Here is a 22,743-nt window from a genome sequence, read left to right as displayed (position 1 = left end):
ATTGGGAAGTGGTGTTGCAGCATCTCTGAGGATGGGTATCTCAATATGATCCAGTTTAGTTTTACAAACATGAAGTCATTTAACTTGTCATCCCATGCATGATATGTGATAGATATGAGAATAGCACATTCTTTTTTAAATCTGTAACTTGTTAAAATGACTAGCCATCCTTTTCCAAGCTACTGCACAGGCGCTCGGTCTGATAACATGCATGGAATCCTTCAGGCAAATACTATTTCTGTCAGCACAATCTGAATTCTTCTGTGTGGGTGGAGAAGATCTGGCCATGTTAAGTGTGAGACAGCAGAATGTTCCACCATGCTTAAAGGAACTTTCTGTCTTGAGCTACTCAGTAGTTCTTGCTGCAACCCCGTTATTAGATGACATGCTAATACCTGGACCTATTTCAGAAGTGCTTCTGTTTTACTGCCTTCCAGAAGGCATGATAGAAGGGTAGGGTGCTACTTTCAATAGTGTATTTGAAACTTTGTTAAACATTGGCTTTCTTGTTTGTGTTTTACTGTTTTCTTGTTCATCATCTATAGTTTAAATTAATACGAGTAAAAAGTACAATTTGGTCCTCTACCTTTCATCTTCACACACCACTGAATGAGTGTTTTTCACACTTTCACAATCACGTGTTCCTGCTGGCCCATTTTCTGCAGATGATCATATATTTGTGCCTTTAACTGAAAAAACTGAAAGAATGAGATTTATTTTCCTGTTTAATTTGGTTTTACGGGTTGCAGACGACAGATTAGAAAACGCTGTTACCATTCCAAGTAATGGTTAGAAGCAAAAATTATCTATACCTTAACCCACAGCTCCATTCAAAACATCTTACATGTGATAATACATTGCCTTTCTTCCAACAAAATCCCTGATTACAGCAACAAGACCACTAAACTGCAAATGCACTGGGAGAGAAGCAACAACATCCGACTTGTTGCAAGATCCAGGCAGAAGCAGGTAATGGGCAGGCACAGTGGGACTGTGTCTACATTTTGATAAATCTCCACATACTATATTTATATTTCACTTTTCCTGTAGCAGAATCTCTCTCAATAACCTATCCCTCTTTACATTTTTGCCCAAACTATCACCTTGAGAGGCTCCAGTGGAGCTTTTGGAGCTCTATGTGAACTTTGATGTTAAGCTCTCCCGCAGTGAGAGATCAGAAATGCTGTGTGTAAAAGCAGAGACTCCCTTGAGACCACTTTGGAGACAGAAAAGCATATGTTTCCTGAAAAAGTTGTTTAAAAAATTGTAGTGAGTTATATGGAATATGATTAGGTATTTTCTTAGGTTATGTCAGCAGGTTCTTCTCATACTTAAAATCTCCCACAAAAAACCTGTACCAACATTACTTGCAAGTCATGTGCACAGTAAAATGCAAAAGATTAAAAGAAAATAATTTCCTTTTTGTTACTAAATGAGCATTGTTGATTAGCATTTTATATTTCATTCAGTACATGAATGTAGATTTTTAAAACAATTCTATTTTCTGTTTCACCACAGTTCTTTTATGTCAAAGTTTCAGAGATCAAAATTGAGGAGAGAAAGAGGAAGAGAAAAGGAAAAAAATATACACAAAACCACTGTCATGTTTCAAAGATTTTTTTCTGAAATTAATAATCTAACAAGGTTAAATTTTATGTAATATTGAAATACATAAATGCATTGATATCACTGGTTTTGGAGTATAGGTTAAAATATGTTACGGCACCCAAGAATTCTGGGGCATTATTTAGGAAAGCATTTAAGGCTTTACTTAGATTCTTTTCTAAGACTGTGCTTGTGCATGTACCCAACCTATATTGATAACTTGGACACAAAAATGGTGTGTTCAATTCCAGTGATCTCAATTGATCATACGCTTAGGTGATAGGAGACAGTTTTCTAAATGGGAATTGGAGCTGATTAAGTACATGATTGAATAGTTGGCTACTGTCTAAACTAGTAAATCTGAGTCTTAAAGCTCTGTCCTATAAGCTGTTAAGTAGGAGCAGATTTATGTAGTTGAGGAGGACTTTCACTGACTTCAAGGAGGCTTGTAAAAATCTGGAAGCCCATCTTCTTGGGGAGGCTTACATTATTGCTTACATAAATAAAGACAGGTAATCATAGAATGTCCCAAGTTGGAAGGGACCCACGATAATGGCCTAGATGCTGTCTTCAAGTACAGGTTTGTGGTCCTTGCATGTATCAAGTATGGAAGAACAGCATCAAGTTCAGAGTACAAAGAAAACTGTGAGGTTCCTCCTTCAGATAGGTTACCTTCAAGTATGACTGAACTGTATTTATGCCGTCTCAAGTGGATGACAAGTGAGAAGTAAAGCAGCTCCAGAGGCAACTCTTTCTCCACTATATATATACACAACTATGGAGTCTGGGAAACCTGACTTTCATACTTCAAGAGAGATTATTTGTTTGCATGTATTTTGCTACTCATACCGGACTAGAAAGAGAAAATCAGCAGCTCAAAAAACATGTAGTATGAAAATTAGGCTCTACATCTGCAAGCATTTACATGTTTGAGAATTCCTGTAAGGCTCCTTAAGTTCAGTGGAATTACTTATGCATAAACCACAACAAGTGTTCACAGTACCTGACCTTAAATCTACGATCTTTTTTTAACTATTTGTGGCATACCTTTTAACAATGGGATTTGGCATTTTGTTTCTAAATGTTCTGAGCTGCTGATGTTAAGTGTCTTCCAATCTTGGAAAGAAGTGTGAAGTGATTGATAAATTGAACCATTGCACAACAAGGATCTCCTCCTCACTGTATTTCAGTGTATTTTCTGGAAATGGTTTACCTTTTTTTTTTTTTCCCTGGTTTTGCATGTTTGTCTTTGCTTTTTGTGCTTTGTTCAGGCACTTACCTTATTAGTCAATGAGGAAATAAGATTACATGACCACCAGAATTAAATCATTTGCTCTTCCTAGCCTCAGTAGTGTCCCGTTCAATAAGAAACCTGCAATCTAGGACAGCTGGTTGTGTTGCGCTGCAATTAAATCAGCTCATTTACATGACAAATTAATTTTGAGCAGTGTCCTTGTAGAAAGCATAATTTGAATATAACCTGCATTTCTTGTGGGAATCCCATAGCAGTGATGTCTCCTGAAAATTTGTAGTACCAAATTGCGTGTCTATAAAAGTTGAGCGTGTTTTCCCTAAAGTCACAAAAAATCATAGAATGATGAAAGCTATATTGCTCTCCTGCAGTCTGACTATACTTAGTTTTTATTGCTTCCTGAGCCCATGAGAAAATCCATAATACATTTGAAACTGCTGCTTTCATCATTCCAAGCCTCAATGCAGGCATGTTGGCTTCAACTGCTCTTTCTTAAGGTGCTAAAAGGCTCTGTCCTGTGAAGTGCTGCTCTCCCTCTGGTTCTGCTGATTTTGGTGTGAGGTTGGAGGGCTGAGAACTTTATAGTCGTCATTCAGAAACGCACAGATTTGTTCCATAAGGAATTCTTAACTGGATCATCAAATCTGAGTAGCTGCACAATTTTTGTTGTAAGTACTGAAGTTGCTATTATAGCTACTAAGGTCAAGATATGCCTGGAAATATCCAGGGGTGTAGCAGGGGAGTAATGCTCTACTTCCATCTGGATGAGACAAGACTGATGTCTGGAAAAGTCAGGGAAATGAGGAGCATTACATTACAGGTCTTTGGTGTAGGGAGATAATAGGTAAGTACATAGCAGTTCATATCTTTTTTATCTGATATCACATTACCCCTCCATCCCCCCAAAAACTTACTTTGCATTTGCAAATATATGGTTAATAAATAAAACTTTAAAATAACACCAAAAAATCCTAACTTAACAAAATAAAAAACCCAAGCAGATATAGATTTTTGGTGAACAATAGAAAGAAATTCTGTGTCTATTTAGGAGAAATTTCATCTGTTACTTTAATACAGGCTCTTTTTATTTTGTTCTTTTGGTTTTAAATGCACAATGAGACTTATCAAAAGATTGCATTTGGGGAAAAAAAAAAAGGAAACTCTTAGAGCATTTTTCTCATATAATGTAGCTTTAAAAGAATGTGTGAAATTCAATACTGGAAAGTATTACAGAAAAATATTTTTTCCTTTTTTTTTTGAACACTTTTTTCCTCAAACCTACCTCTCTACCAATATCTTTTTCCCACAAGACTCCGAAGGAAAAATTACATCAAATGGCAAAATCCTGTTGTATGTTATTTCCAGAAGAATCCATGGAAATTTTGAATATGATTTTATCATTTGCATTGTAATGTTCCATTGCTAAAAGGAGCAACATATTGAAGAGTATTCAGTTGCTAAATGTTTGCTGGTAAGCAAAAGCTGATGTTTCTGTGCATATTACAAAACAGTTAGGAATTTGTAGCACCTCAGATATGTTGTATGATAATAGGAGTTAGAAATGGAAAACTCCTGTTGTATCAGCTTGACCATCTCCCTGACACTGCCAGATTGTTGTCTTCATTGTGGTACTAATTTCCAAATGTCATAAGCCATGTGGCTTCCACCACTTCCCTTGGGGCAATATATGTCATTAAAATAGCCTTGACTATTCCTTTCCTTGACTTCATCTTCTTGATCCTCTTTTATATCTCTTCATTGAACTGAATTCCTAATGTTGCTTTGTCTTTGGCTATTCTGTTTATTTCCCTCCCATCTTTTCTATTTTCCACAAAATCACACAATTATTTACTCTAGTCCTTTTGAAATTTCTTCTATTTTGTTGTATCTTTCTGGTACTGTGGAACCATGGGCTTATGTGTACCAGAGGCTAAAAAGAAAATTTACTGGAGAAACTGATGTTTATTTATGAAGGTACTAAGCTGTTTTGTCGCCATACAAGTTAAACTTTCACAAGAAGCACAGCACAGGCACTAGATTCAAGTCTATATCAGACTCAGTATTCATAAAAAGGTGAGGGGTTTTTTTCACCTCTATAAACCTAATATACTTTTTATTCTGACTGAAGAGGTGTTGAGTAAAGCCACATATACTTCTCATGTATGTATTGTAGCTAAGTTTGTTGAAAGCTTCATTTTGACAATTACATGTTGTATACTAAAAGGCTAACTCCGCTATTTTGACTCACGATACACACCAACAAGAGCAGAGTTTTTTAAGGGTTTTTTGTGTTTCTGACTTGAAGCAAAAAAATTAGAGAATTTGCTATTCTGTGACAACCTCCAATGATTGATTCGAGTTTCTCTTTTTCTCCTCAAATCAAGTATTTTGCCTAGACTTCATATCTGCTAACTTGTTTAAAAAACAAAACAAACAAAAGCAAACACAAACATATTCAAGGAAGTTTATTTGCGATATTTCAGTGTGAAATTAAAATTCAAAATATTTTGAAAAAAAAAAGTAAATGCTGTGTTTTTCTTTTTTTTAGCCAAATGGATCTGACAAATTCAGCAGAAATTTGACCAACTGTTTGTCCTGCATTTGCAATTCTCTAAGAAAAATAATCTCGGCTGAAAAGTTTGCTCAGCATTGGCTAAGGTTGCGTATGCATATGAGGAGTGTTTGAAGTTATATTAGCAGGGAGGTTGTAGGTCTTCAGATGTCAATTACGAGCTGCAGCCAACCTATGGGAGTAGAAATTGACTGTAATATATATATATATATCTCATATCTGTGAAGGATGTTAGGTCTTCCTGCAGGCAGACACTGGGTGGCTGTCTCCAGGAATAAGATTCACTGCCATTCACATGAAAATGGTGTAAAATCTTGCCCTAAAGCTAACCTACCCCTGGAGTTTTGCCTATCTGTCATGGTGATCACTTGTCTGGGAAGATAAAGGATGTTTAATAGTCAGCTGGCTGGTCTGTCTGTCTGGGAAGTCAACAAAACAGCACAATGAGTCAAACAGGCAAAAGACTGATTACTGTGGCTCCCCAGGAAAAAGCTAAGAGTTACATCTATGCAAAAAAAGGCCTTGTTTTTAATGTATTATCATCTGTCTAATCTCAACGTGCATGACCCAAATACTTCTATTTATTTATTTATTTCTGACAGCAAATTGTTGAAGAACCAACATTTCTTAAAATCTTAGTAGGATTTTGGGCTGCAGCGAATGGGAAGATAAAAGCATGATGAAGAATAAATTGAAGCATAGACATTTGTGTGGCCATAATTAAATTGTTCGTTTGTATTGTACATATTTGCCTTTGAAGGCACTGGACTAATTTACTACCCTAACAAAGCCTGATAGCTAATTAGAAAGAGGGAGGTTTGGCCACTGAAAAGCGAACTCATTTTTAGGGATTTACTTCCTGGCAAGAAATATCTGTTCCAGCTGAAATGTGTCATTTATGCTTCTTGTGATCATCTCTAAATGAAAACAACCATTTCTCTAAAAAATTGCAAGCTTTCCTAGAAAAAATGTCCAGTATTTCATGGGTGATTGTGATAAGCTGGGTATTTGGAGAAAATAGGCTTTTTTTCATCCAAAATTTTGGCTTAATTTAAATTATGTTTCCCACAGTAATGATCAGTGGCTTCCTTTCTGATAGGTAACTGCTTTTTAAGTAGCTTGTCTTTCTGCAAACATATTCAGTTTGCTCTGTAATAATTTTGTTTGTTTCCTGAATTGAGCTTAGAATACTCTTAGAGTGCTGCTTACAGAGCTCTGCCTTGCATCAAACTAGCCAGCATCCCATTCCTCTTGGTCTTCTCTCCTTGATATCTATAAATGTAAGATAGATTCAGTATTTTGGGAGCTCCTTGTTTCTTACAGAATGCATTCGTTCCAGCAGTGTGTGTATATGTGTGTATATGTATATACATATTTATATGTGACCAGGGTCTTTAGAAGAAACAGCTGTGCACCTTGGGAATTCTTGGTCATGTCACTGGATGTTTTTCCTGATGTTTAAATTTGGTAATTTTATGTTAAAAATATTTCATATGTCTTCTGCATTTTCCAAATATGAAGCAGAAGACCAAAAGAAAGCATAACAACTTTGCAGCATTATAAATGTAGGAGTCTGAACTCTACCATTTATAGTTGGAGTACTTGATGATCCCAGGAACTGTGAACTGGTGCACACCTCCTTACCTGCCATAACAGATGGGCAGTAATTCAATCTATTTGTTTATTCCTTGGACCCATTGGTGGTAGCTCTAATGCTTTTTAGCTGTTGGGGTTCTCAACAGAAAGTTTTGTAGTAGCGTTGTGTATGGGGGTGTGCGTGTACACCGTATAATGTGATGAAGGTTGAAGACAGCAGTATTATACAAACAAGCATAGCATAGGTTATTAATTATGAGGATAAAATTAATGATATTTCGTGGCTCTACTTTGGATAACAAAGAAACAAAACAGTGGAACTGTGGTGGAAGGGACGCTGTAACCTCTCCTAACATGTCCCTTTTCACAGTCGGCCTGAGTTGCCACAAGCCCATGTCTACAGAGTCTCCATTGATGGATATTGCCTAGGGGCATGAATGCACAAGGACTTTGTAAGCTGTTTAAAAGTTAATTAAAAAAAAAAAAGTGGACACTTGGTAAATGTTGCCTTTGTCATTGTTACCTCCTTGTTATCTCCATTGTGTTACACTGCTGCTACATGTCACTGTTAAGTCAGAATGACAAAAGGAAAATTTTTAGCAAGTTTTTTAAAGTTTTGTGGAAATAGACCCTGCTATCCCCAAGGTGGAGCTGCTCTTGCTACCCCTGCTATTATGTGGCCGTTTAGAAACTTAACTGTTGATAGCATCATATAGGTTGGACTTGTCACATTAGTTGCAGTTAGTAGGGGGCGTATTTAAGAGTGAGTGATTGAAACTGTTGTTTCGCATTATCCATCCTGTGATGTATATCGTCCCGTAGGACAAAATTCAATGACTGAAGTCCTTTTTCTCAGACACCCTACTTCCTAAAGGAAAAGCAAATTTATCTGATTTAAACAATTCTTTAATGAATGAGTTAGTCTGTGCTTCCCACTCAGCTGCCATCACTCCCATATCAGATGCAAAACTCGGAGCATTTGAAAATGTGACTCACTGGTGACTTGGCAGACAATGGTAAGGCTTGGTCTCATTTTATCATTCCATAAAAAGTGATATAGAGTATTGATCAAGTCCAGTTGCTGCTACTGAAGCAGTTTAGAAAAGTTTGTAGCTTGTCCATCATGGTGATCCGTCTTCTGCACTGCGTTAGAGTTGATGATTTTACACTAATCCCTTTTTGCACTCCAAATAAACCGTGTTGGTTTGCTTGGGATAAGCAAGATGTTGTACTTTCTTAAACTTTCACAAAAACTCTTTCAATTGTGTTCATGGAATAAGATTAAATACTAAGAAAAAAGGAAGCTGTATATATTTCCTATAGCAGTTTTTAGTGATAAAGAAAATTATTAGTGGTGAATAGATGGGAATTCTTAAAAAGACAATTACCGTGGTTTTCAGAAATCTGACTTGGAGGTGCTGGGAAAAATCTATCATCTTTTGTTAACAAAAAGGCAAAAAGAGCTTTCAACTTTCGTCATTTGGAACGTTTAGTTTTGGATCCAAAATGTTATGAAAAACAGTTACTTTAAAGCTGTAGTTTGTTCTAAAACTGCTTCATGTCAGGTCTAGAAATAGCAGTATTAACCATCAGGTCATGAGATGGGGTGTTTCTTTTCCTCTTTTAGGTGGCAATAGCTGAAGAAAGGAGTGCCTCCCTTCTCTAACTTAATCTGAACGCAAAATAACTTTTGTTGTCTTGTTACAACAGCCCCTTTTTCTGAGTCACTGTTTGAAAAAGAGACTGGGAAGTGCTGAATATTGTAGTTCAAACACTTTAAAGCCAACTTTGACTTAGTTTTATGCATGCTTCAGAGTAGACTAATGTACAATAGTATCCAGGAAATTCAGCCAGTGATTCATAAGAGTCCAAAATGTTCTCCTTGGGATGAATCATAGCAGCATAAATGATAGGGTTGGAGAAGATCCTTTAGGTCATCCAGTTCAAAGCCTGTGTATCTTCCTCTTCACTAATCCCCATTAGGTTTTCATCTACCCTGTCTTTGCAAACATTTTATATTGACTCAGCCACCTCCCTGGGTACCTTCTTCCATTGCCTAACTGTTTAACCTAATCATCTTTAAACTTACAACATCATGCTCAGTGTGAACAATTTATGACTACAGAAAATGATCCTTTCTCCTCCCTTCTGCCATCATGCTCAAATATCATCCCTTTATTTTTTTTTTTCTCTAGCTGCATGAATAATAATTCCAGGAAAGCTGGTATTTTTAGCGATCTTTGGTGCTTCTGTACTGTAACTGAATATCTTTGAACTTTCAGTTTTCAAGACTCAAAAATACAGTTTGATCTACAAATGAACTTTCTGTGACTCAATGATATGCATACGTTGTGACTTTCAAGAGGCAAATTAACATGACTTAGGTATTGTGTCTTTGTTTGTAGAAGCTGCTTTCATGAGGGTGTTAATGTGCTCTGATTGACAAATCCACAAACAATCTGAGGGGATTAAGTGACTGGAGGTGGACTCTATTCTTGACCTCAGATATACTCAATCTCGTGTAACTAACCAGGATACTAATTTAACCATATATTTTAACTCTGTTTTGAAAGCTTTCCTCCAAAAACTCCTGGAGTTGTCTGCTGCAGAGGAGTTAAAATTTATCATTATTATTTTCAAAAGCAGCTTTCCAGTTCATAACTGTGTTGATAAATAGTATTTCTTAGGATCTGCCTAAGCTTGTCAGAATACAGCGATGATAAACCTCTCCGATGTTAATCATCTCACCTATTGTGATACAGCCTGGGCCAGATCAATGTGAAATTTGTTGTGATACAGCCATGCCAGTTAGATCAATGTGAAATTTGTCGTTCTCCTAGGTGACTAATAAATACTGCATGTTGAAAAAATATGGGGTAGAGGTGGGAAGGCTGATCGTTACAAGCTGTGTTTTCATACTGCCTCCCATTTTGGAGTTACACAATAAAAATAGCTGCAGTCTGTACCTCACCTGTCAGCTCACCTCTCCCACAGTTTCTCATGTGGTAGTTCTTTGATCCATGCAGAAGCATTCTGGTTCCCAGTGCTGTCGGGTAAAGCTGTGTAAAATTGAGGTAAATCCTGCTATATTACTTCGGTTCTGCCAGCCCACAATTACAGTTAATGTATTATGTTTAGTGGATCCACGGTGTTTCATGAGCTTGAGGGTAACCATTCACATTACCCATTTTGGCATGGCAATTTGTAGAAACAGACACAAGGGTTAGTTGTAAGAAGTCAGTGTCATGGAAGAAACAGGTTTTGAAAGCAGTACCCTGGGTGCTATTTTATGGCTCAAATATTTGTGTGTGTGTGTGTGCTACCGTTTTATTTTAATAACATTTTAATTTTTAACTTGCTGTGTTTTCAGCAGACTAAAGGAAAATATGCATAAGGATATTAAGGATATTATAGCCTTTCATGAAGACCTTTTTTTTCCCTCCTGATATTTTTGTAAACCTCCCTTCCTTAATTTCTGTGCTGTTATGCTGCTTAGATGTCCTCTAGCCAGTCTTCAAACATATTGAGGTTGAGGGCACTGTGCAGTGTCACGTCTTGACTGTGCAACTTAGTGGGCAGCATTAGTGCAAAGGTAAGTGCTTCTTGGTCTCTGAAAATCTGTGGCTATTCTCTTCAGGTACAAAGAGCCAACCATAACCATACCACTTTTTTTGCTGTTTCTCATCTGAACTACGTGCCTGTCCAGCTGTTGTAAGAGTGTGCAGAAACCTGTTTCCTAATTCTTGCGAGTTATTTTCCTTAATTGCGGTGGGAAAGTAAGATATTCTTCAGCATCTATTAATGTAGTACAGAGTTGTAAACAGCTCCAGATGTGATCTCAACAAAGCTATATAGTCAGGAACAGTATTAACTGTGAGCTTTGCAGTGGCTCCCGTGGTGTATTGAGCTACACAGGATATTTCACTGCAAATGCATGTCTTAAACAGCTTTTTCCACTGTGCTACTTCTGCAGGGCTTTCATCAGCAAGTGGCTGTGTTTAAGATTGTTATTTTCATGATGTATTTCAAGTGGTTTCTCCTTTTATCTTCTCTCAGCCTTGTTAATCTCTTAGATCCTAGAGCAATATTTCTTTCTCTTCTCCAGTATTTGTAGATCTTGGTTTCTTATAATCTACACACTTCCTTATCATCCTACCTACCTCCTTCCCCTAGATCATTAATGAAACAAGATGGGACCTGCTGCTGGTCCCTTTGGCATCCCAGCATGTGTGATGTGATAAGAGTTTTGAACAAAAGAACTATCATTTGATGGCTGACCTTTGTAAGCCCAAGTGAGCTCTTAACATGGTATTTTTAATTGTCCTTTTTTTTAAAAAAAAAAAAAAAAGGAAAAGAAAAGAAGTAGAAATTTCAGTAAGGGAACTTCTTAGCCCCTTGCGGGGCTTGGGCTTCCAGCTGTTGCAGAAATTTTACTGCTTTAGTCTTTTGTATCTTGACAATTTTATCCTTGATCTCCTGCTCTGTTAACTTCACTGATGCTTTGCTTCAGTCTCAAGGCTTGAGATAAATTTGTTTGGTTCAGTACCATCAACCATGAAAATTATTTGAAATACTGAAATCCCCAAGCACCAAAACACATTGATAGTGTAAAACAAAACCCGGAGAAGAAATCTGTATGGTTTTGTTCATATTGGAATTGCACAAATCTAAATGAAAGCGTATTCTTTTAAAATTAGGTAAATTGGTGATAAATTCTGTATCAACCTGATTGTGAAGGCAGTTGGGCTGACAGGCGATTGGTGGCTTGGACTTGGAAGACCTAGATGCCCAAATTTTATTCTGCTGACCTGCTGGATCATTTCACTTCACTGGGTATGTGGGGATTTCAGCCTTCTTCAGACATGGCTTTCAGGGAAAAACAAAACAAAAACCAAACAAACAATAGCAACATCAAAAGAAAAAAAAAACACACAAACTCAACAAACAAAATAAAATAAAATTTAAAAAATGCATAAAAAAGGAAACAAACACAAAAGCTGTGTGTTATTTTTAATGTTATTATTCATGAAACATTTGGAGATGTTGCCAATTTATCTTGGATTGCTTCATGCTCATTAGAAAAGGATTTAAGTTAAATAATTTTCAACCTAAATTAAGAATAGACACGTAAGAAACTGCTGGGTTAAACAATCACTTGAAATTCAAGTCATGCAAGTATGTGCATATACAAATTTGCATGATTATCCACTGTTCTTTTTCTCCCTAGGTATTCTGAGCAAATTTTTATGTCTACCCACTTTTTGAATACTGTTAAATTCATTATTGCAAAGATTAATTTCCATTCCAAGGTGTATTCATCTCTTGCACTGGCACTTGAAAACAGGAAACTCATACTCTTGGTTTAAGGCAGCAGTTATCATCAAGACAAGGGTTTTGCTATTTTCCCCGTGCCCAAAGTATTAGTCTTTTATATATATACACATATATAAATATTACTGTTAATGAGTTTATGGAGCCTAATTTTCTATTGTTTTGCAATCTGTATTGCAAGTTCTACCTAGAAAAAGGGGCAGGAAAATGGAAGTAGATTGGAGCAACTGTGTCTCAGATCATAGGCCCAGTTTTTCTCTGCTGGTTTTTTTTCTGATGTAAAAGTAGTTCATGATTTTATAACTTGGGCTTGTATCATCCATCATATGCATAAAAAAGCTGATGTGAAATTGCCTTTACTGCTTTAATTTTTTTATGTTTTCTGAACTTGTGAGTGCTTGAATCTGCAAGTTATGCATTTTTATCCTAACTGCTTTGCATGTAATAAATTGTTTCCTCCAGCTATAACCATTCTACAAACTGATGGAATCAACAATATAGTGTGTGTAGTTGCCAGGTACACTGAATTTTTAAGCATTTTCTTTCTGCTTTGTAGGTTTGTCTGAGGATGCAGCAGAGGAAGAAAAGCCATGAAATCTGAAGATGACCCTCATGAAGAATTTCTATCTGATATCAAATGCATTTATAATGCAGCAGTACCAGTCCATTTTATTTTGTACTGATTGCAGCTTCTGGAAGGAGAGGAATGGGCTAATTTATACAAAAAGTTCCATTCTAATAATTTTTATTTGGTCTCCCTGCCAACTACTAGCATCCTTTCTGTGAACAAAGTTTAATCACTTACCCAGCTGTGGTAAAGGTGTCATGTTATGTTCTGCAAAATGTAAGCCCTTTCTAAGGATTCATTTGCTTGATCAAAGACTGTTTACACATAGTTAAAAACAACTTTTGTTTCAGAATACGTTTTATCATTTATTTTTTAAAAGATATTCTGAACTGTACATCCCTTTGAGATATATTAACATTGTTTATATCAGAGTTTTGACAAAAGATAACTATCTCACTTCCTCCTGTACTAACATTTGTGATTCCAGACAACTTAATTCACCACGAGAAGAAAAACTGGTAATCTGTCAACTTTTTCCCCCTCTCTCATTGCTTATACACACTCTTGCTCTCTAGAGATATAGAGTAAAATATGGTTACTGAACATAAAGGGCAAACCTTTTGGCATTAACTATGTCACTACAGATGTAAATAAGGTTTACACTCTAAGTACCTTGAGTGTAGCAACACATGGATCTTTTTATAGTTATCTGTAATTTTCTTGTCAATCAGTCTATTCTAGTTATGGGTAAGATCTTCAAAAGTAGCCAGCAATTTTTGAGTGCCTTAATTTTAATTAATCCAGTTGGAAGGTGTTTTGAGGCTTGAGTTTTTAGGAAGTGCTGAGTATCTGTCTTCTGAAAGTCAAGTCCATGCAAGGTGCCTAAAATGCAACACCCAACAACTGAGGCAACCTTTGAGAGGACCTTGGCCTAGGATTTGGAAGCATCAGGATCATGTGTGGATTCCTGAGAATGAGTTGAGATATCGATAAAAGGTACCCAAAACTGAAAATAACTGATGCCTGGGTCAAATATAATAAAAGGCATTTGAACGAGGCCCCACCTGACTGTTGCTGTTTCATTCCAAAATGCAAGTTTCAGTCTTTTGGATGACAGATGCAAAAAAGCACTACTGGTCTCAGCTCAGTTTCTGGTGGTTGGTTCACCACTCCTGTTCTAGCTGTCGAAGAAGTCCCTCCAACTCACTTTTGTGCGGTTTCCGCAGAGGTTCTGACAGTTTCTGTGGTCTGTGCTAGGCTTGATCTGTGGACAAAAAGAAGATGTGACTTTTTTTTAGAATGTCCTAAGCCGTCAACCTTCATTATTCCAATAAAAATGGCTCTGTACCCCAGGGAGACCTCAGATACCTGCATACTGTGGGGCCAGAAATCTTGTTTCTTTCCCAGGATGGAAAAATCCTCCCCCCTGCTTGTTCTGGAGTGATTCTGCTGGCTGAGATTTCTTCACTCTGATCCCTCCCCTGTGGTTTTTGTCAGGAGGGTGGTATCCAACCCATTCTCAAGGTACCCTGCTGCGCTGCGAAAATTACACAATAAAATAATCTCCTGTAGTTTCTGTACACACCTCAATGACCAAAGAAAATCCATGGAGAACTAATCAATTACTGTAGCTATTAGGCTTAAACTTTAACGATAGATCTCAAATCTTCTTTTGTCCTCTTGTCAGTGGCTACTACCTAATCTACAGAAATCAACCACGGTTACTACTGAAAAGCCTGTACTATAATAGTGTAGAATCCTGGACCAAAGAACCCTAAGCTATAGGCAAATAACATAGCTGGAAAGTACACTACTGTGAGACTTCTGTGAAATATATTACTCTGTCATAATTACCATTATTGAATGAGATCCCAGTGCTCAGAGCTGCCTGGCTTCATTGGGAGTTTAGGGTAAACAGCAAGTAGGCACTCAGGTCAATTATATCATCCACTCTTATTTAAGTTATTTTCTCTTATTTTAAGATGTAAGGCTTAGGAGCACTCTTGTTAGCCTTTTCTACTTCATGCTTTGTAAAATGAGTTCTCATGAGAATAGTTTTGTGGAAAGGGGAAAACATACTGGTAATAAAGAGGAAAAAAGAAAGTAGAACTGTCTATAATAGTAATGTATGACCTCTTGCATAGTATTTGATAGTATCATCAGGATTTAACAGAGAAATACAATTGCTTTGTGTAAAAATTACTTTGTTTCCCCCAATGCCAAATACTCCATCTAATTCAGAGGAAGGAAGTCATTGAAATGTAGTCATTTATGCAGCAGGCTAAAAGGAAATATTGTAAAGTAATTCTTAGCAGTTCTGAAAAGTAGTTTGAATTTTTAAGTTCTTTTTGGCTGGAAAAAAGTGAGGCAAATTACAGGAAGTTTTGCAGTTAAAGAGAAAAATGTAAGGAAATGTTGATAGTTCGGGGGGGACCAAATGTTCGGTTCCCGTTGACAATGTTTCTGAGGCCCTGACAGACAATGCGGGCTAATCAGACTTCTCTGAACAGGATTTTAGAGTAATGCCTGATCAGCTGTTCTGTTAATTGTAAGATCATAATGTTTTCAAATCAAGTTATATAAATGTCATACCTAGAAACCTAGTGATTTATTCTGCAAAGATTACTCATATGACAACTGTTACTTTCTGAGCTGAAATATGCAGCCCGTCTGCACATTTAGTTATTTGAGAATTTTATGTTTAGGTGGCTCACAGATAAAAAGGAGTTTTTAATGTTCCTTTTATTGAAATTAATTTTGTGTGCGTATATCAAATGGAATTTTGTGATGTTTTGAAAACCATGCTGTGAGTCATGGCAACTTTATTATATTTGTGCTATAGCACTTTGAAATGCATTTTCTAAAATAATTCCTAGCATAAAAAAAAAATATATATATTCCATTAAACAGGCGAGTACTTACAGAGTTTATTTTCTTGGTGGAGTTTATTTTCTGAATATTAGTGTCCAAGGGCTTTTATTTTGTTTTTGTGCTGTTGCAATTTAGAAAAACAGATTAAAACAATTACTATTCGGATGACCAAAATCTGGAGGTCTGGGCTCTGATCATCTTTTGGGCTTTGAACACAATGCTGACTTCAAACTAGAACTGTGTTTTCCAGCCCCAGATTGCTTCTTCTGTCCAACTGTTACTAAAATATGACACAGAAAAACAACACTGCTTTCAAGGGGCTGGGTTTTGCTTTGTAATGTCTTGTCTTTTTCTCCTCTTCAGCGTTTACTGTACAGTGAGCATTAGAGATGTTTCAATATTCTTGTATTGCTTATAAAGAGTAATTTACTGCCATAAACTGAAATCTTCTGAGCTGGGATTGTATTTCTATGTGAAGTCCCTCCAGCATAAAAAAATACAAGTTATGCATCATATTGAATAAGTATCTTCCCGTCTTATCAGAATACCCTGTTTATAAATAAGCTTTTTAAAAAACTGCTGTAAAGGTGCTGTAAAATACATGATGTACTCCTGAAACCAAGCTTCTGTATTGCCTCTTTATTTGAAATCAACCTTGAGTTTCCCATAGCCTTGTTTGTTGTCACCCCTTGACGTCATGCTGCTTAGTTCATTTACTCTGTTGCAGCATAAGGTTTGTCCAGTATTTATGTGGTACCTTCATATGCTGTTTGCAGGTGGTGCATAGTTCTTTTGCAGTTCAAAGGTAAAGTTTGCATAGTTTCTCACTGGTTCCTTGATCCTTTTGAGGGGACAGAATTCCCTCGGGTCCTGTTGAAACAACTGGGAGGTGCTCAGTGTCTATAGGGCTGGGTTTATAAGCAGCAAATGTGACCCACACTAGAAGTGATTTCAAATGCCTTGTTTCTATGAGAATTGATTCTAATATTGCCGTAGACTAATTTCAACACAAATTTGACTGAAAAAACACTGCTTGGTTTAGAGTCTGAAATTCCTCTCTACTTGTCTGTATCCCATCTTGTAAATTCTTAAAATGGTCAATAGTATAATGAATGATTATTTCTGTTCTTCTCCTTTGCAAGATAGCTAGCTGTTTGCTGTATAGAAGCTGCTAGTTTTGAGGAATATGCTTTATCCAGGAGACCAGCAGATCATAGCAGACACACCTGGCACTTTTGTTAGCATTAAATGAATAGCATGTGATTTACTTAATCATGGGTTGGAGTCATAACTGAACTAATTGATTTGACCTGGTGTTCTCTGACAATGTGTCCTGATTGCTGTATCTTTATATCTGCCATAGCAAGGAGTACAAGCAAATACAACATGCAAGCACACTTAAGTAAGTGTTACTGTTATTTTAAAGTACTGTGGTATTTTCCAAGCGTTTTTGAAAGCAGGAAACAGAGTAAAGTACCATTATATTTCCATGTGCACTGTCATGTGCTTAGATTGCCTATGTGTTTGAGACATCCATGCTTGCAGATGAATCTGCTGTATTGAAGATGCCAGTATCCATCCTCATTCTTAAAATGTAAGGATTGAGCAAAACCATGTTTTTATAGCAGGAAAAAATCTGAAAAGTAACCAGGAGCCCTGGAAGAGATCCACACCCTCAGGCTGGAGCATGTAAATTGATGTTAGCTGTAATGGGAGTATTTTACATTTGATATAGCATGACTATATTGTTTTACTCACTTGTTTGCTAGCAGTGGTTTTTAACACTATACTCTTATCATAAAATAATTTTCAATAGAAATATTTTTTTGGCAAAACCAGTTAAGACTCCAGAGGAAAATAAGTGTTTGATAAGATATTTTGATTCCTCTTTATAAGCAGAATAGAGACTTGGAGTGCTTCCTAAGTGGGAATGATCATTGCAGATCATAGCTCGCCCTCCACCACAGCTCCAGCTGGGTGCAGACTGATGGTGTATTCAGCTGCAGAAACAAGATAAAAGCTCTTCTGATTATGTAAGCTATTGCCTGATCAGAAATCTTGAAGGAGGTCAGTCATCCTGAGTCATTACTGTAACCTGATTAGAGGTCCAAATCTACTTTTGTTGAGTTTAACTGAGCATTTTGCCATTTATTTTGACAGGAGAGCATCCATACTCTTCTACAGGAGGCTGCATGTCGTAATAAGATAACGTGTAACACCACTCAACTCCTAGCTAGATGGTGTAATAAATTATGAGGGTGCCTCCAAAAGGTACTGTTCCTAAAATACAATATGCATGACAGTTGATTAGTCAATATTAATTAACTGCTGCATTCCACCCCAGAAGTGGTTGCTTCTCTGTAGAGAGTGATACCGCATGTGAAACAGGCCCTTGCAAAATAAAAACCCAGAGCATGTTATATATTACTTCAACCACTTATGGGCTGAAGTCGCTCTCAATAAGATGTATAGCAGCTTTTCAACAATCAAAGCATCACTATTAAATTGTTTAGGAAATCAAGCAATGAAAAGCATGCTTCTCTTCTACTCTTCAACCAAGAGAGTAGAGGGAAGTATTTCCAGGACACGTTCTATGAAGAAGAATGCACTTACTTAATTTGGCTTTTCATCAACAGAAAGCTTGGCCCTCTATCTCTTAATAAGTTGCCATGGTTTCTCTAAATTGATGTTGTTATTACTATTTCCTGAATTTCACATACTATTCAGAAATTGGCACCTCCAGTCTCCTCTCATTATGCTGAGACATTTTATCATTGTTAATGAATGTAGCATAGGTGTTATTCTTAGACAATCTTAGGAAACAACAAGGGTTTTGATCCAAGGATAGCTTGGACCAGTCTTCTTTACTTTGGTAAATTTGATGAGACCGTATTGCAAAGGCAATGTTTGGGAAAGAAATGAGTTTTTATTGTATTGATTTTATTACTTCATTTTAAAGTACAAACCAGTTTCACAGCATCTTGGAAGTATTAGAGAATATATGAAGAAGTTGGTCTATAACAGATGATATTCCAATTCATTATGAAGCAAGCACTCAATAATTAATTGTTACTTGAAGTGCTTACAATATATTATAAACATGGTTGGATTCAATTACAGGAGACATAAAGGGGTTTATTGTACTTTTTCTTCCCCTGATGGTGTAATGAAGTGGAGGCAGTTGGGATCCATAAATATTGGAGAACAGTCAAGTTCCTGCATACATAACAGGAACTGCTTTTTCCAGCTGTCTGGATGTGGAGTATCTTCCTTCTGCTTGAGCAATGACTGTAACTAGGAGCTGGTGAGAATACAGCTTGGTTAACATGGTGTGATTGCTTCTGATCCAGTAGAAACAAAGAGAGTTTCTCTTGGCAGCATATTTGAGTGCCATGTTCCAGCATTAACTGGATGTTTCATGGTGGTACGACACGTATCTTTCATCATGACACTGGACAGCTGCTTTACAGACGTCAGGGTGCAAGTCCCAAAAGCAGTTGGTAGGTCGGTGACCTGTGAGGGGAGTGTTTTGCCCATGACTCTGGGCAACAGTATTTCAGCTGTGAGGATTTGCCCCCTTCTGGCCATGACCAGGAGGCCTGGGAGAGGAGGAAGAGGAGACTCAAGGAGGTGGAGAGTTCACTTATCTCTTTGATTCCCAGCAGGATCTTGTCCTAAAGCTCCCATGTGGCTGCCACAGAGCAATGTCTCTCCTGAAAAGAGGAATCCTGGCTCACCTGGGTAAGACTGTGCCCCCAGGATTAGCACATTTGGGTGTTTGGTGGCCAGGCAGCAGGATTGAATGCAGTGAGAACAATCAGCTTGACATCAGTAAAAGATGAATGTTTCTGTGGCCAAAAGAACAAAGAATAATATGTAAAATATGACTGCTTTTTCAAAATAGCTAGTGGTTTATCATTGCTGTGTCAGTTGTACCTACTTAATCCCACACCACTGTGAATCAAGAGATAGTGAGCCACAGGAAAGTAAGGTCCAAGCAGAAGTGGATGACAATTCTTACTGCAGGTGAACAGAGCTGTAGAAGGTAAAGGGTGATTTTCTGTGTAAGTGCTATGGATGGGGTTGACAGAAAATTGGGAGTTAAAAATGTGTAGGTGCTTATAGATTGTGGATGGTACACACTTAGTGTGTGAAGAATTTATTTTTATTCTTCTATTTTTGTCTCTCTCTTTTAACAGTCATTCCACATTCGGCATTCATTAGCTCATCTCATGGGGAGAGGAGTCCTTCTCATCATCCACATTTTTGTAGATAGCAGTCACTCTTGTGATCATGTCATTCATTTATTTTCCTTTTTGCTGTGGTGTTTTCTAGCAGATCCCATTGACCATGAATTGATGATTTTACCCAGCAGCCACTTTGTAGATGTGTCTTAAAATCCTGAAAGAAGGAAAACTTGCAGCAAAATGAGTGTTTTGGTTAAACATTTGAAATACAATGTAGCTGTTCTTCTCTGGGATGAATAACATTGCTTTCAGCATCAGGAAAATAATGAGTGGAAAACCAAATGTGTTCTAAAGAAACTGAAGCTTTTTTTTAAAGGGCTACTGCCCAAGTATGTCATCCAGCAAAGGAAAGTTGGTAGCTGCATTGTTTTTTGTAAGACAGCTACCCAGACGGTGATGTGATACCTTTTATTGGGCTAACCAAAGTTAAAATTAGAACTGAGCAAATAAATCCCAATGAGTAACAGAGTTAGTACATTTAACCTTTTGTGTGTCTCATTAACATCAACTTTTTCAAACCTGGCCACTCATTTTTGGCTTCCAGTTTACAGCATGCCAGGAGAGGACCTGATTGCTAAGCAAGGTGAGCTGCCTGCATTCGGCTTGATAATTTTGGTCACACAAAAATACAATCTGGTCCTACTTGTTCAGGGTTATTGCGCTGGCCAGAAAAACAATTTCTACAAATTCTCTTCCACCTCTCTGCCATTAGAGATATCAGTACACAAATCTTGGACCCTCAGTGTTTAGCTGAGTTAGGCTTCTTAGGTCTCAAGCCAGTGGGCATGTCGGCTCTGTGGCCAAGGTAGGAAGTGGGTTCAGGCATTTACCTGTATGTGTGTTTAGTTGAGTTGCTATAGTAAAGCCAGGGGAGGCTTTGTGATAACATTTACGGAAAGCCACATGCACTGTAACTTTTTGTGCAGAGAATTGTTACCAAATCACTTTCATGTTGACTTCTGATTTGAAACTCATTCTTCTCTTTCTTTCTGGTCATTGTCCTCACTACTGTAAATTTTGATTTGCCAAGTTTATAGCTAAATTATTCCTTCTCCATATCACTTTTACCCCTGTTGGTACCTATCTCCTTCAAAAGCAGACGTGCAGTGCTGGAAGCAAAGTGAGCAGCACAGCAGAGGTGAGCAGATCAAACCACCTGTAAACAGCGAAGTTGTGTAACTCTCACTGATTCAGCATCCAGCAGGTGTGGTGGAGCAGTTTCCAAAATGGTAAACTTACCAGAGTGGCCAGAGGACATGTCTGTTCAGGAAAAAAAAAAAGCCTGAGGGTATAAGCAAAAGGAACACCTTCTTAATTTCTTGTGCATACTTCATTGTTAATTAGAGCTAGACTGTTAGTCATGTGGCTTCTGTGGCGAGGAGATTTTTGAGTTTGACTTTCAGCTAGGACAAACCAAAACTGGGGTAGTCGAGGCTCTGACAGTGTGCCCAAGCAGCCCCAGAGCCACGCACTGGCCCTTTTCCCCTTCTCCTTATCTCCCCACGCACACACAGACTCCTCTGTCTGTGCTTCTGAGCAGGGCCAGGAGCAGGGATGCTCAATTTTACCTCTTAAGGACAAATCTCCTGCTCAAGCACACAACTCCAGTGAAGGCTGCATCTGCAGGCCGGCTGTGCCAGCATCCTTTAAGATGCGCCATGGATTCCCGCAGCTTCATGCCTCCACCTGGATCACGTCAGAGGTTTCATGTATTTTTCACCGTATGTAAACTATAGCACCAAGTGGTGCTTAGCAAATACTCATAAACAGGTAAAATAATTTTAACCTCTCCCTACAGGCTCCCACATCTTTCTCCATCTCCACCGTGTGCCCAAAGGGATATTTTTTGGGTTAGTGTACTGCACTGTCTCTGCTAGTGCTCAGTCCCTGTCCTTTCCCTCACTAAGGCCTGCATTATCAAAACTAGCAGATAATTTGGATTGCGCTCATTTTCTAGATAGCCCCATTAAATTCGAAAGTGAAACTGCAGATTTGGAGAATTTGTTTGCAGGTGAATAGAGCTATTGTTCAGCTGCTCCCATGCTCAAATCTTTGCAATTCAGCTGGAATCTACCAGCTGTGAAGAAGTACTTACTTTGCATTACACCTCTTGTAAGAGAAAACAAAGTATATCTTTCAGAGCCATCTTTTCTTCCTCATTTCTTCTAGTTTGCATCATGTAAATTCAAACTGTTTTAATTCTTTTTTGCACTCGGGCCAGCAGCTGGAAGCCTGCAAAAATGTATTTTATCCTCTGTATGCTCTGCAGAAACAGCTTTACAAACCACAGAGACTATTTTAAAATAAATGGCCATTTTTTGAAATCCTATCATTACAAAGCCTAGGCTTGATTGTTGTCCTCTGAGTGCTTCATAGCAGCAAAATTCCTGCATTTTGGGAATTGTGCTCTCTATTCATCCAGTTGGAGTGGATACAAAAGCAAAGCATGGAACTGTTGTGAGCAGTGGGTAGTGCTCACACTGTTAATTTCTGTAATGGCCTGTATTGTCATTTTGTGGAATGCTCAGATATCAATTCATCATCATTTGGAGTGTGGGGATGATTTTTTTTTTTATTTTTAAATAAACGCACAAAAATAATCTTCAAAAACATCCAGTTGCTTTCATTCCTTCTGGCACAACAGAGCTGAAAGCAGCTCCACTGTGGGGTGGCAAAACCATCAGTTCTGTCATTTATTACT

General features: G+C 37.6%; 1 protein-coding gene across 4 annotated transcripts in view; it reads left to right on the top strand.

Annotated features, from left to right (window-relative positions):
* The window catches only part of BBS9 (Bardet-Biedl syndrome 9), a 330,225-nt gene that overhangs the window by 300,712 nt on the left and 6,770 nt on the right, over positions 1-22,743 (top strand). For 3 of the 4 annotated variants that reach the window (XM_065831489.2, XM_065831490.2, XM_071804830.1), the window contains one exon: positions 12,913-16,413. The exons of the other annotated variant lie outside the window; for it this stretch is intronic. In XM_065831489.2, the coding sequence (XP_065687561.1) occupies positions 12,913-12,950 (38 nt within the window). In that variant the 3' untranslated portion in view covers positions 12,951-16,413. Of the gene's footprint in view, positions 1-12,912; positions 16,414-22,743 lie in introns of those variants that run through there. 4 annotated transcript variants of the gene reach the window in all.

Source organism: Patagioenas fasciata, chromosome 2 (assembly GCF_037038585.1).
Source record: "Patagioenas fasciata isolate bPatFas1 chromosome 2, bPatFas1.hap1, whole genome shotgun sequence".
In the NCBI taxonomy this organism is placed as follows: domain Eukaryota; kingdom Metazoa; phylum Chordata; class Aves; order Columbiformes; family Columbidae; genus Patagioenas; species Patagioenas fasciata.
The sequence above is the reverse complement of the archived record's forward strand: the minus strand, read 5'-3'. Positions and strand labels throughout refer to the sequence as shown.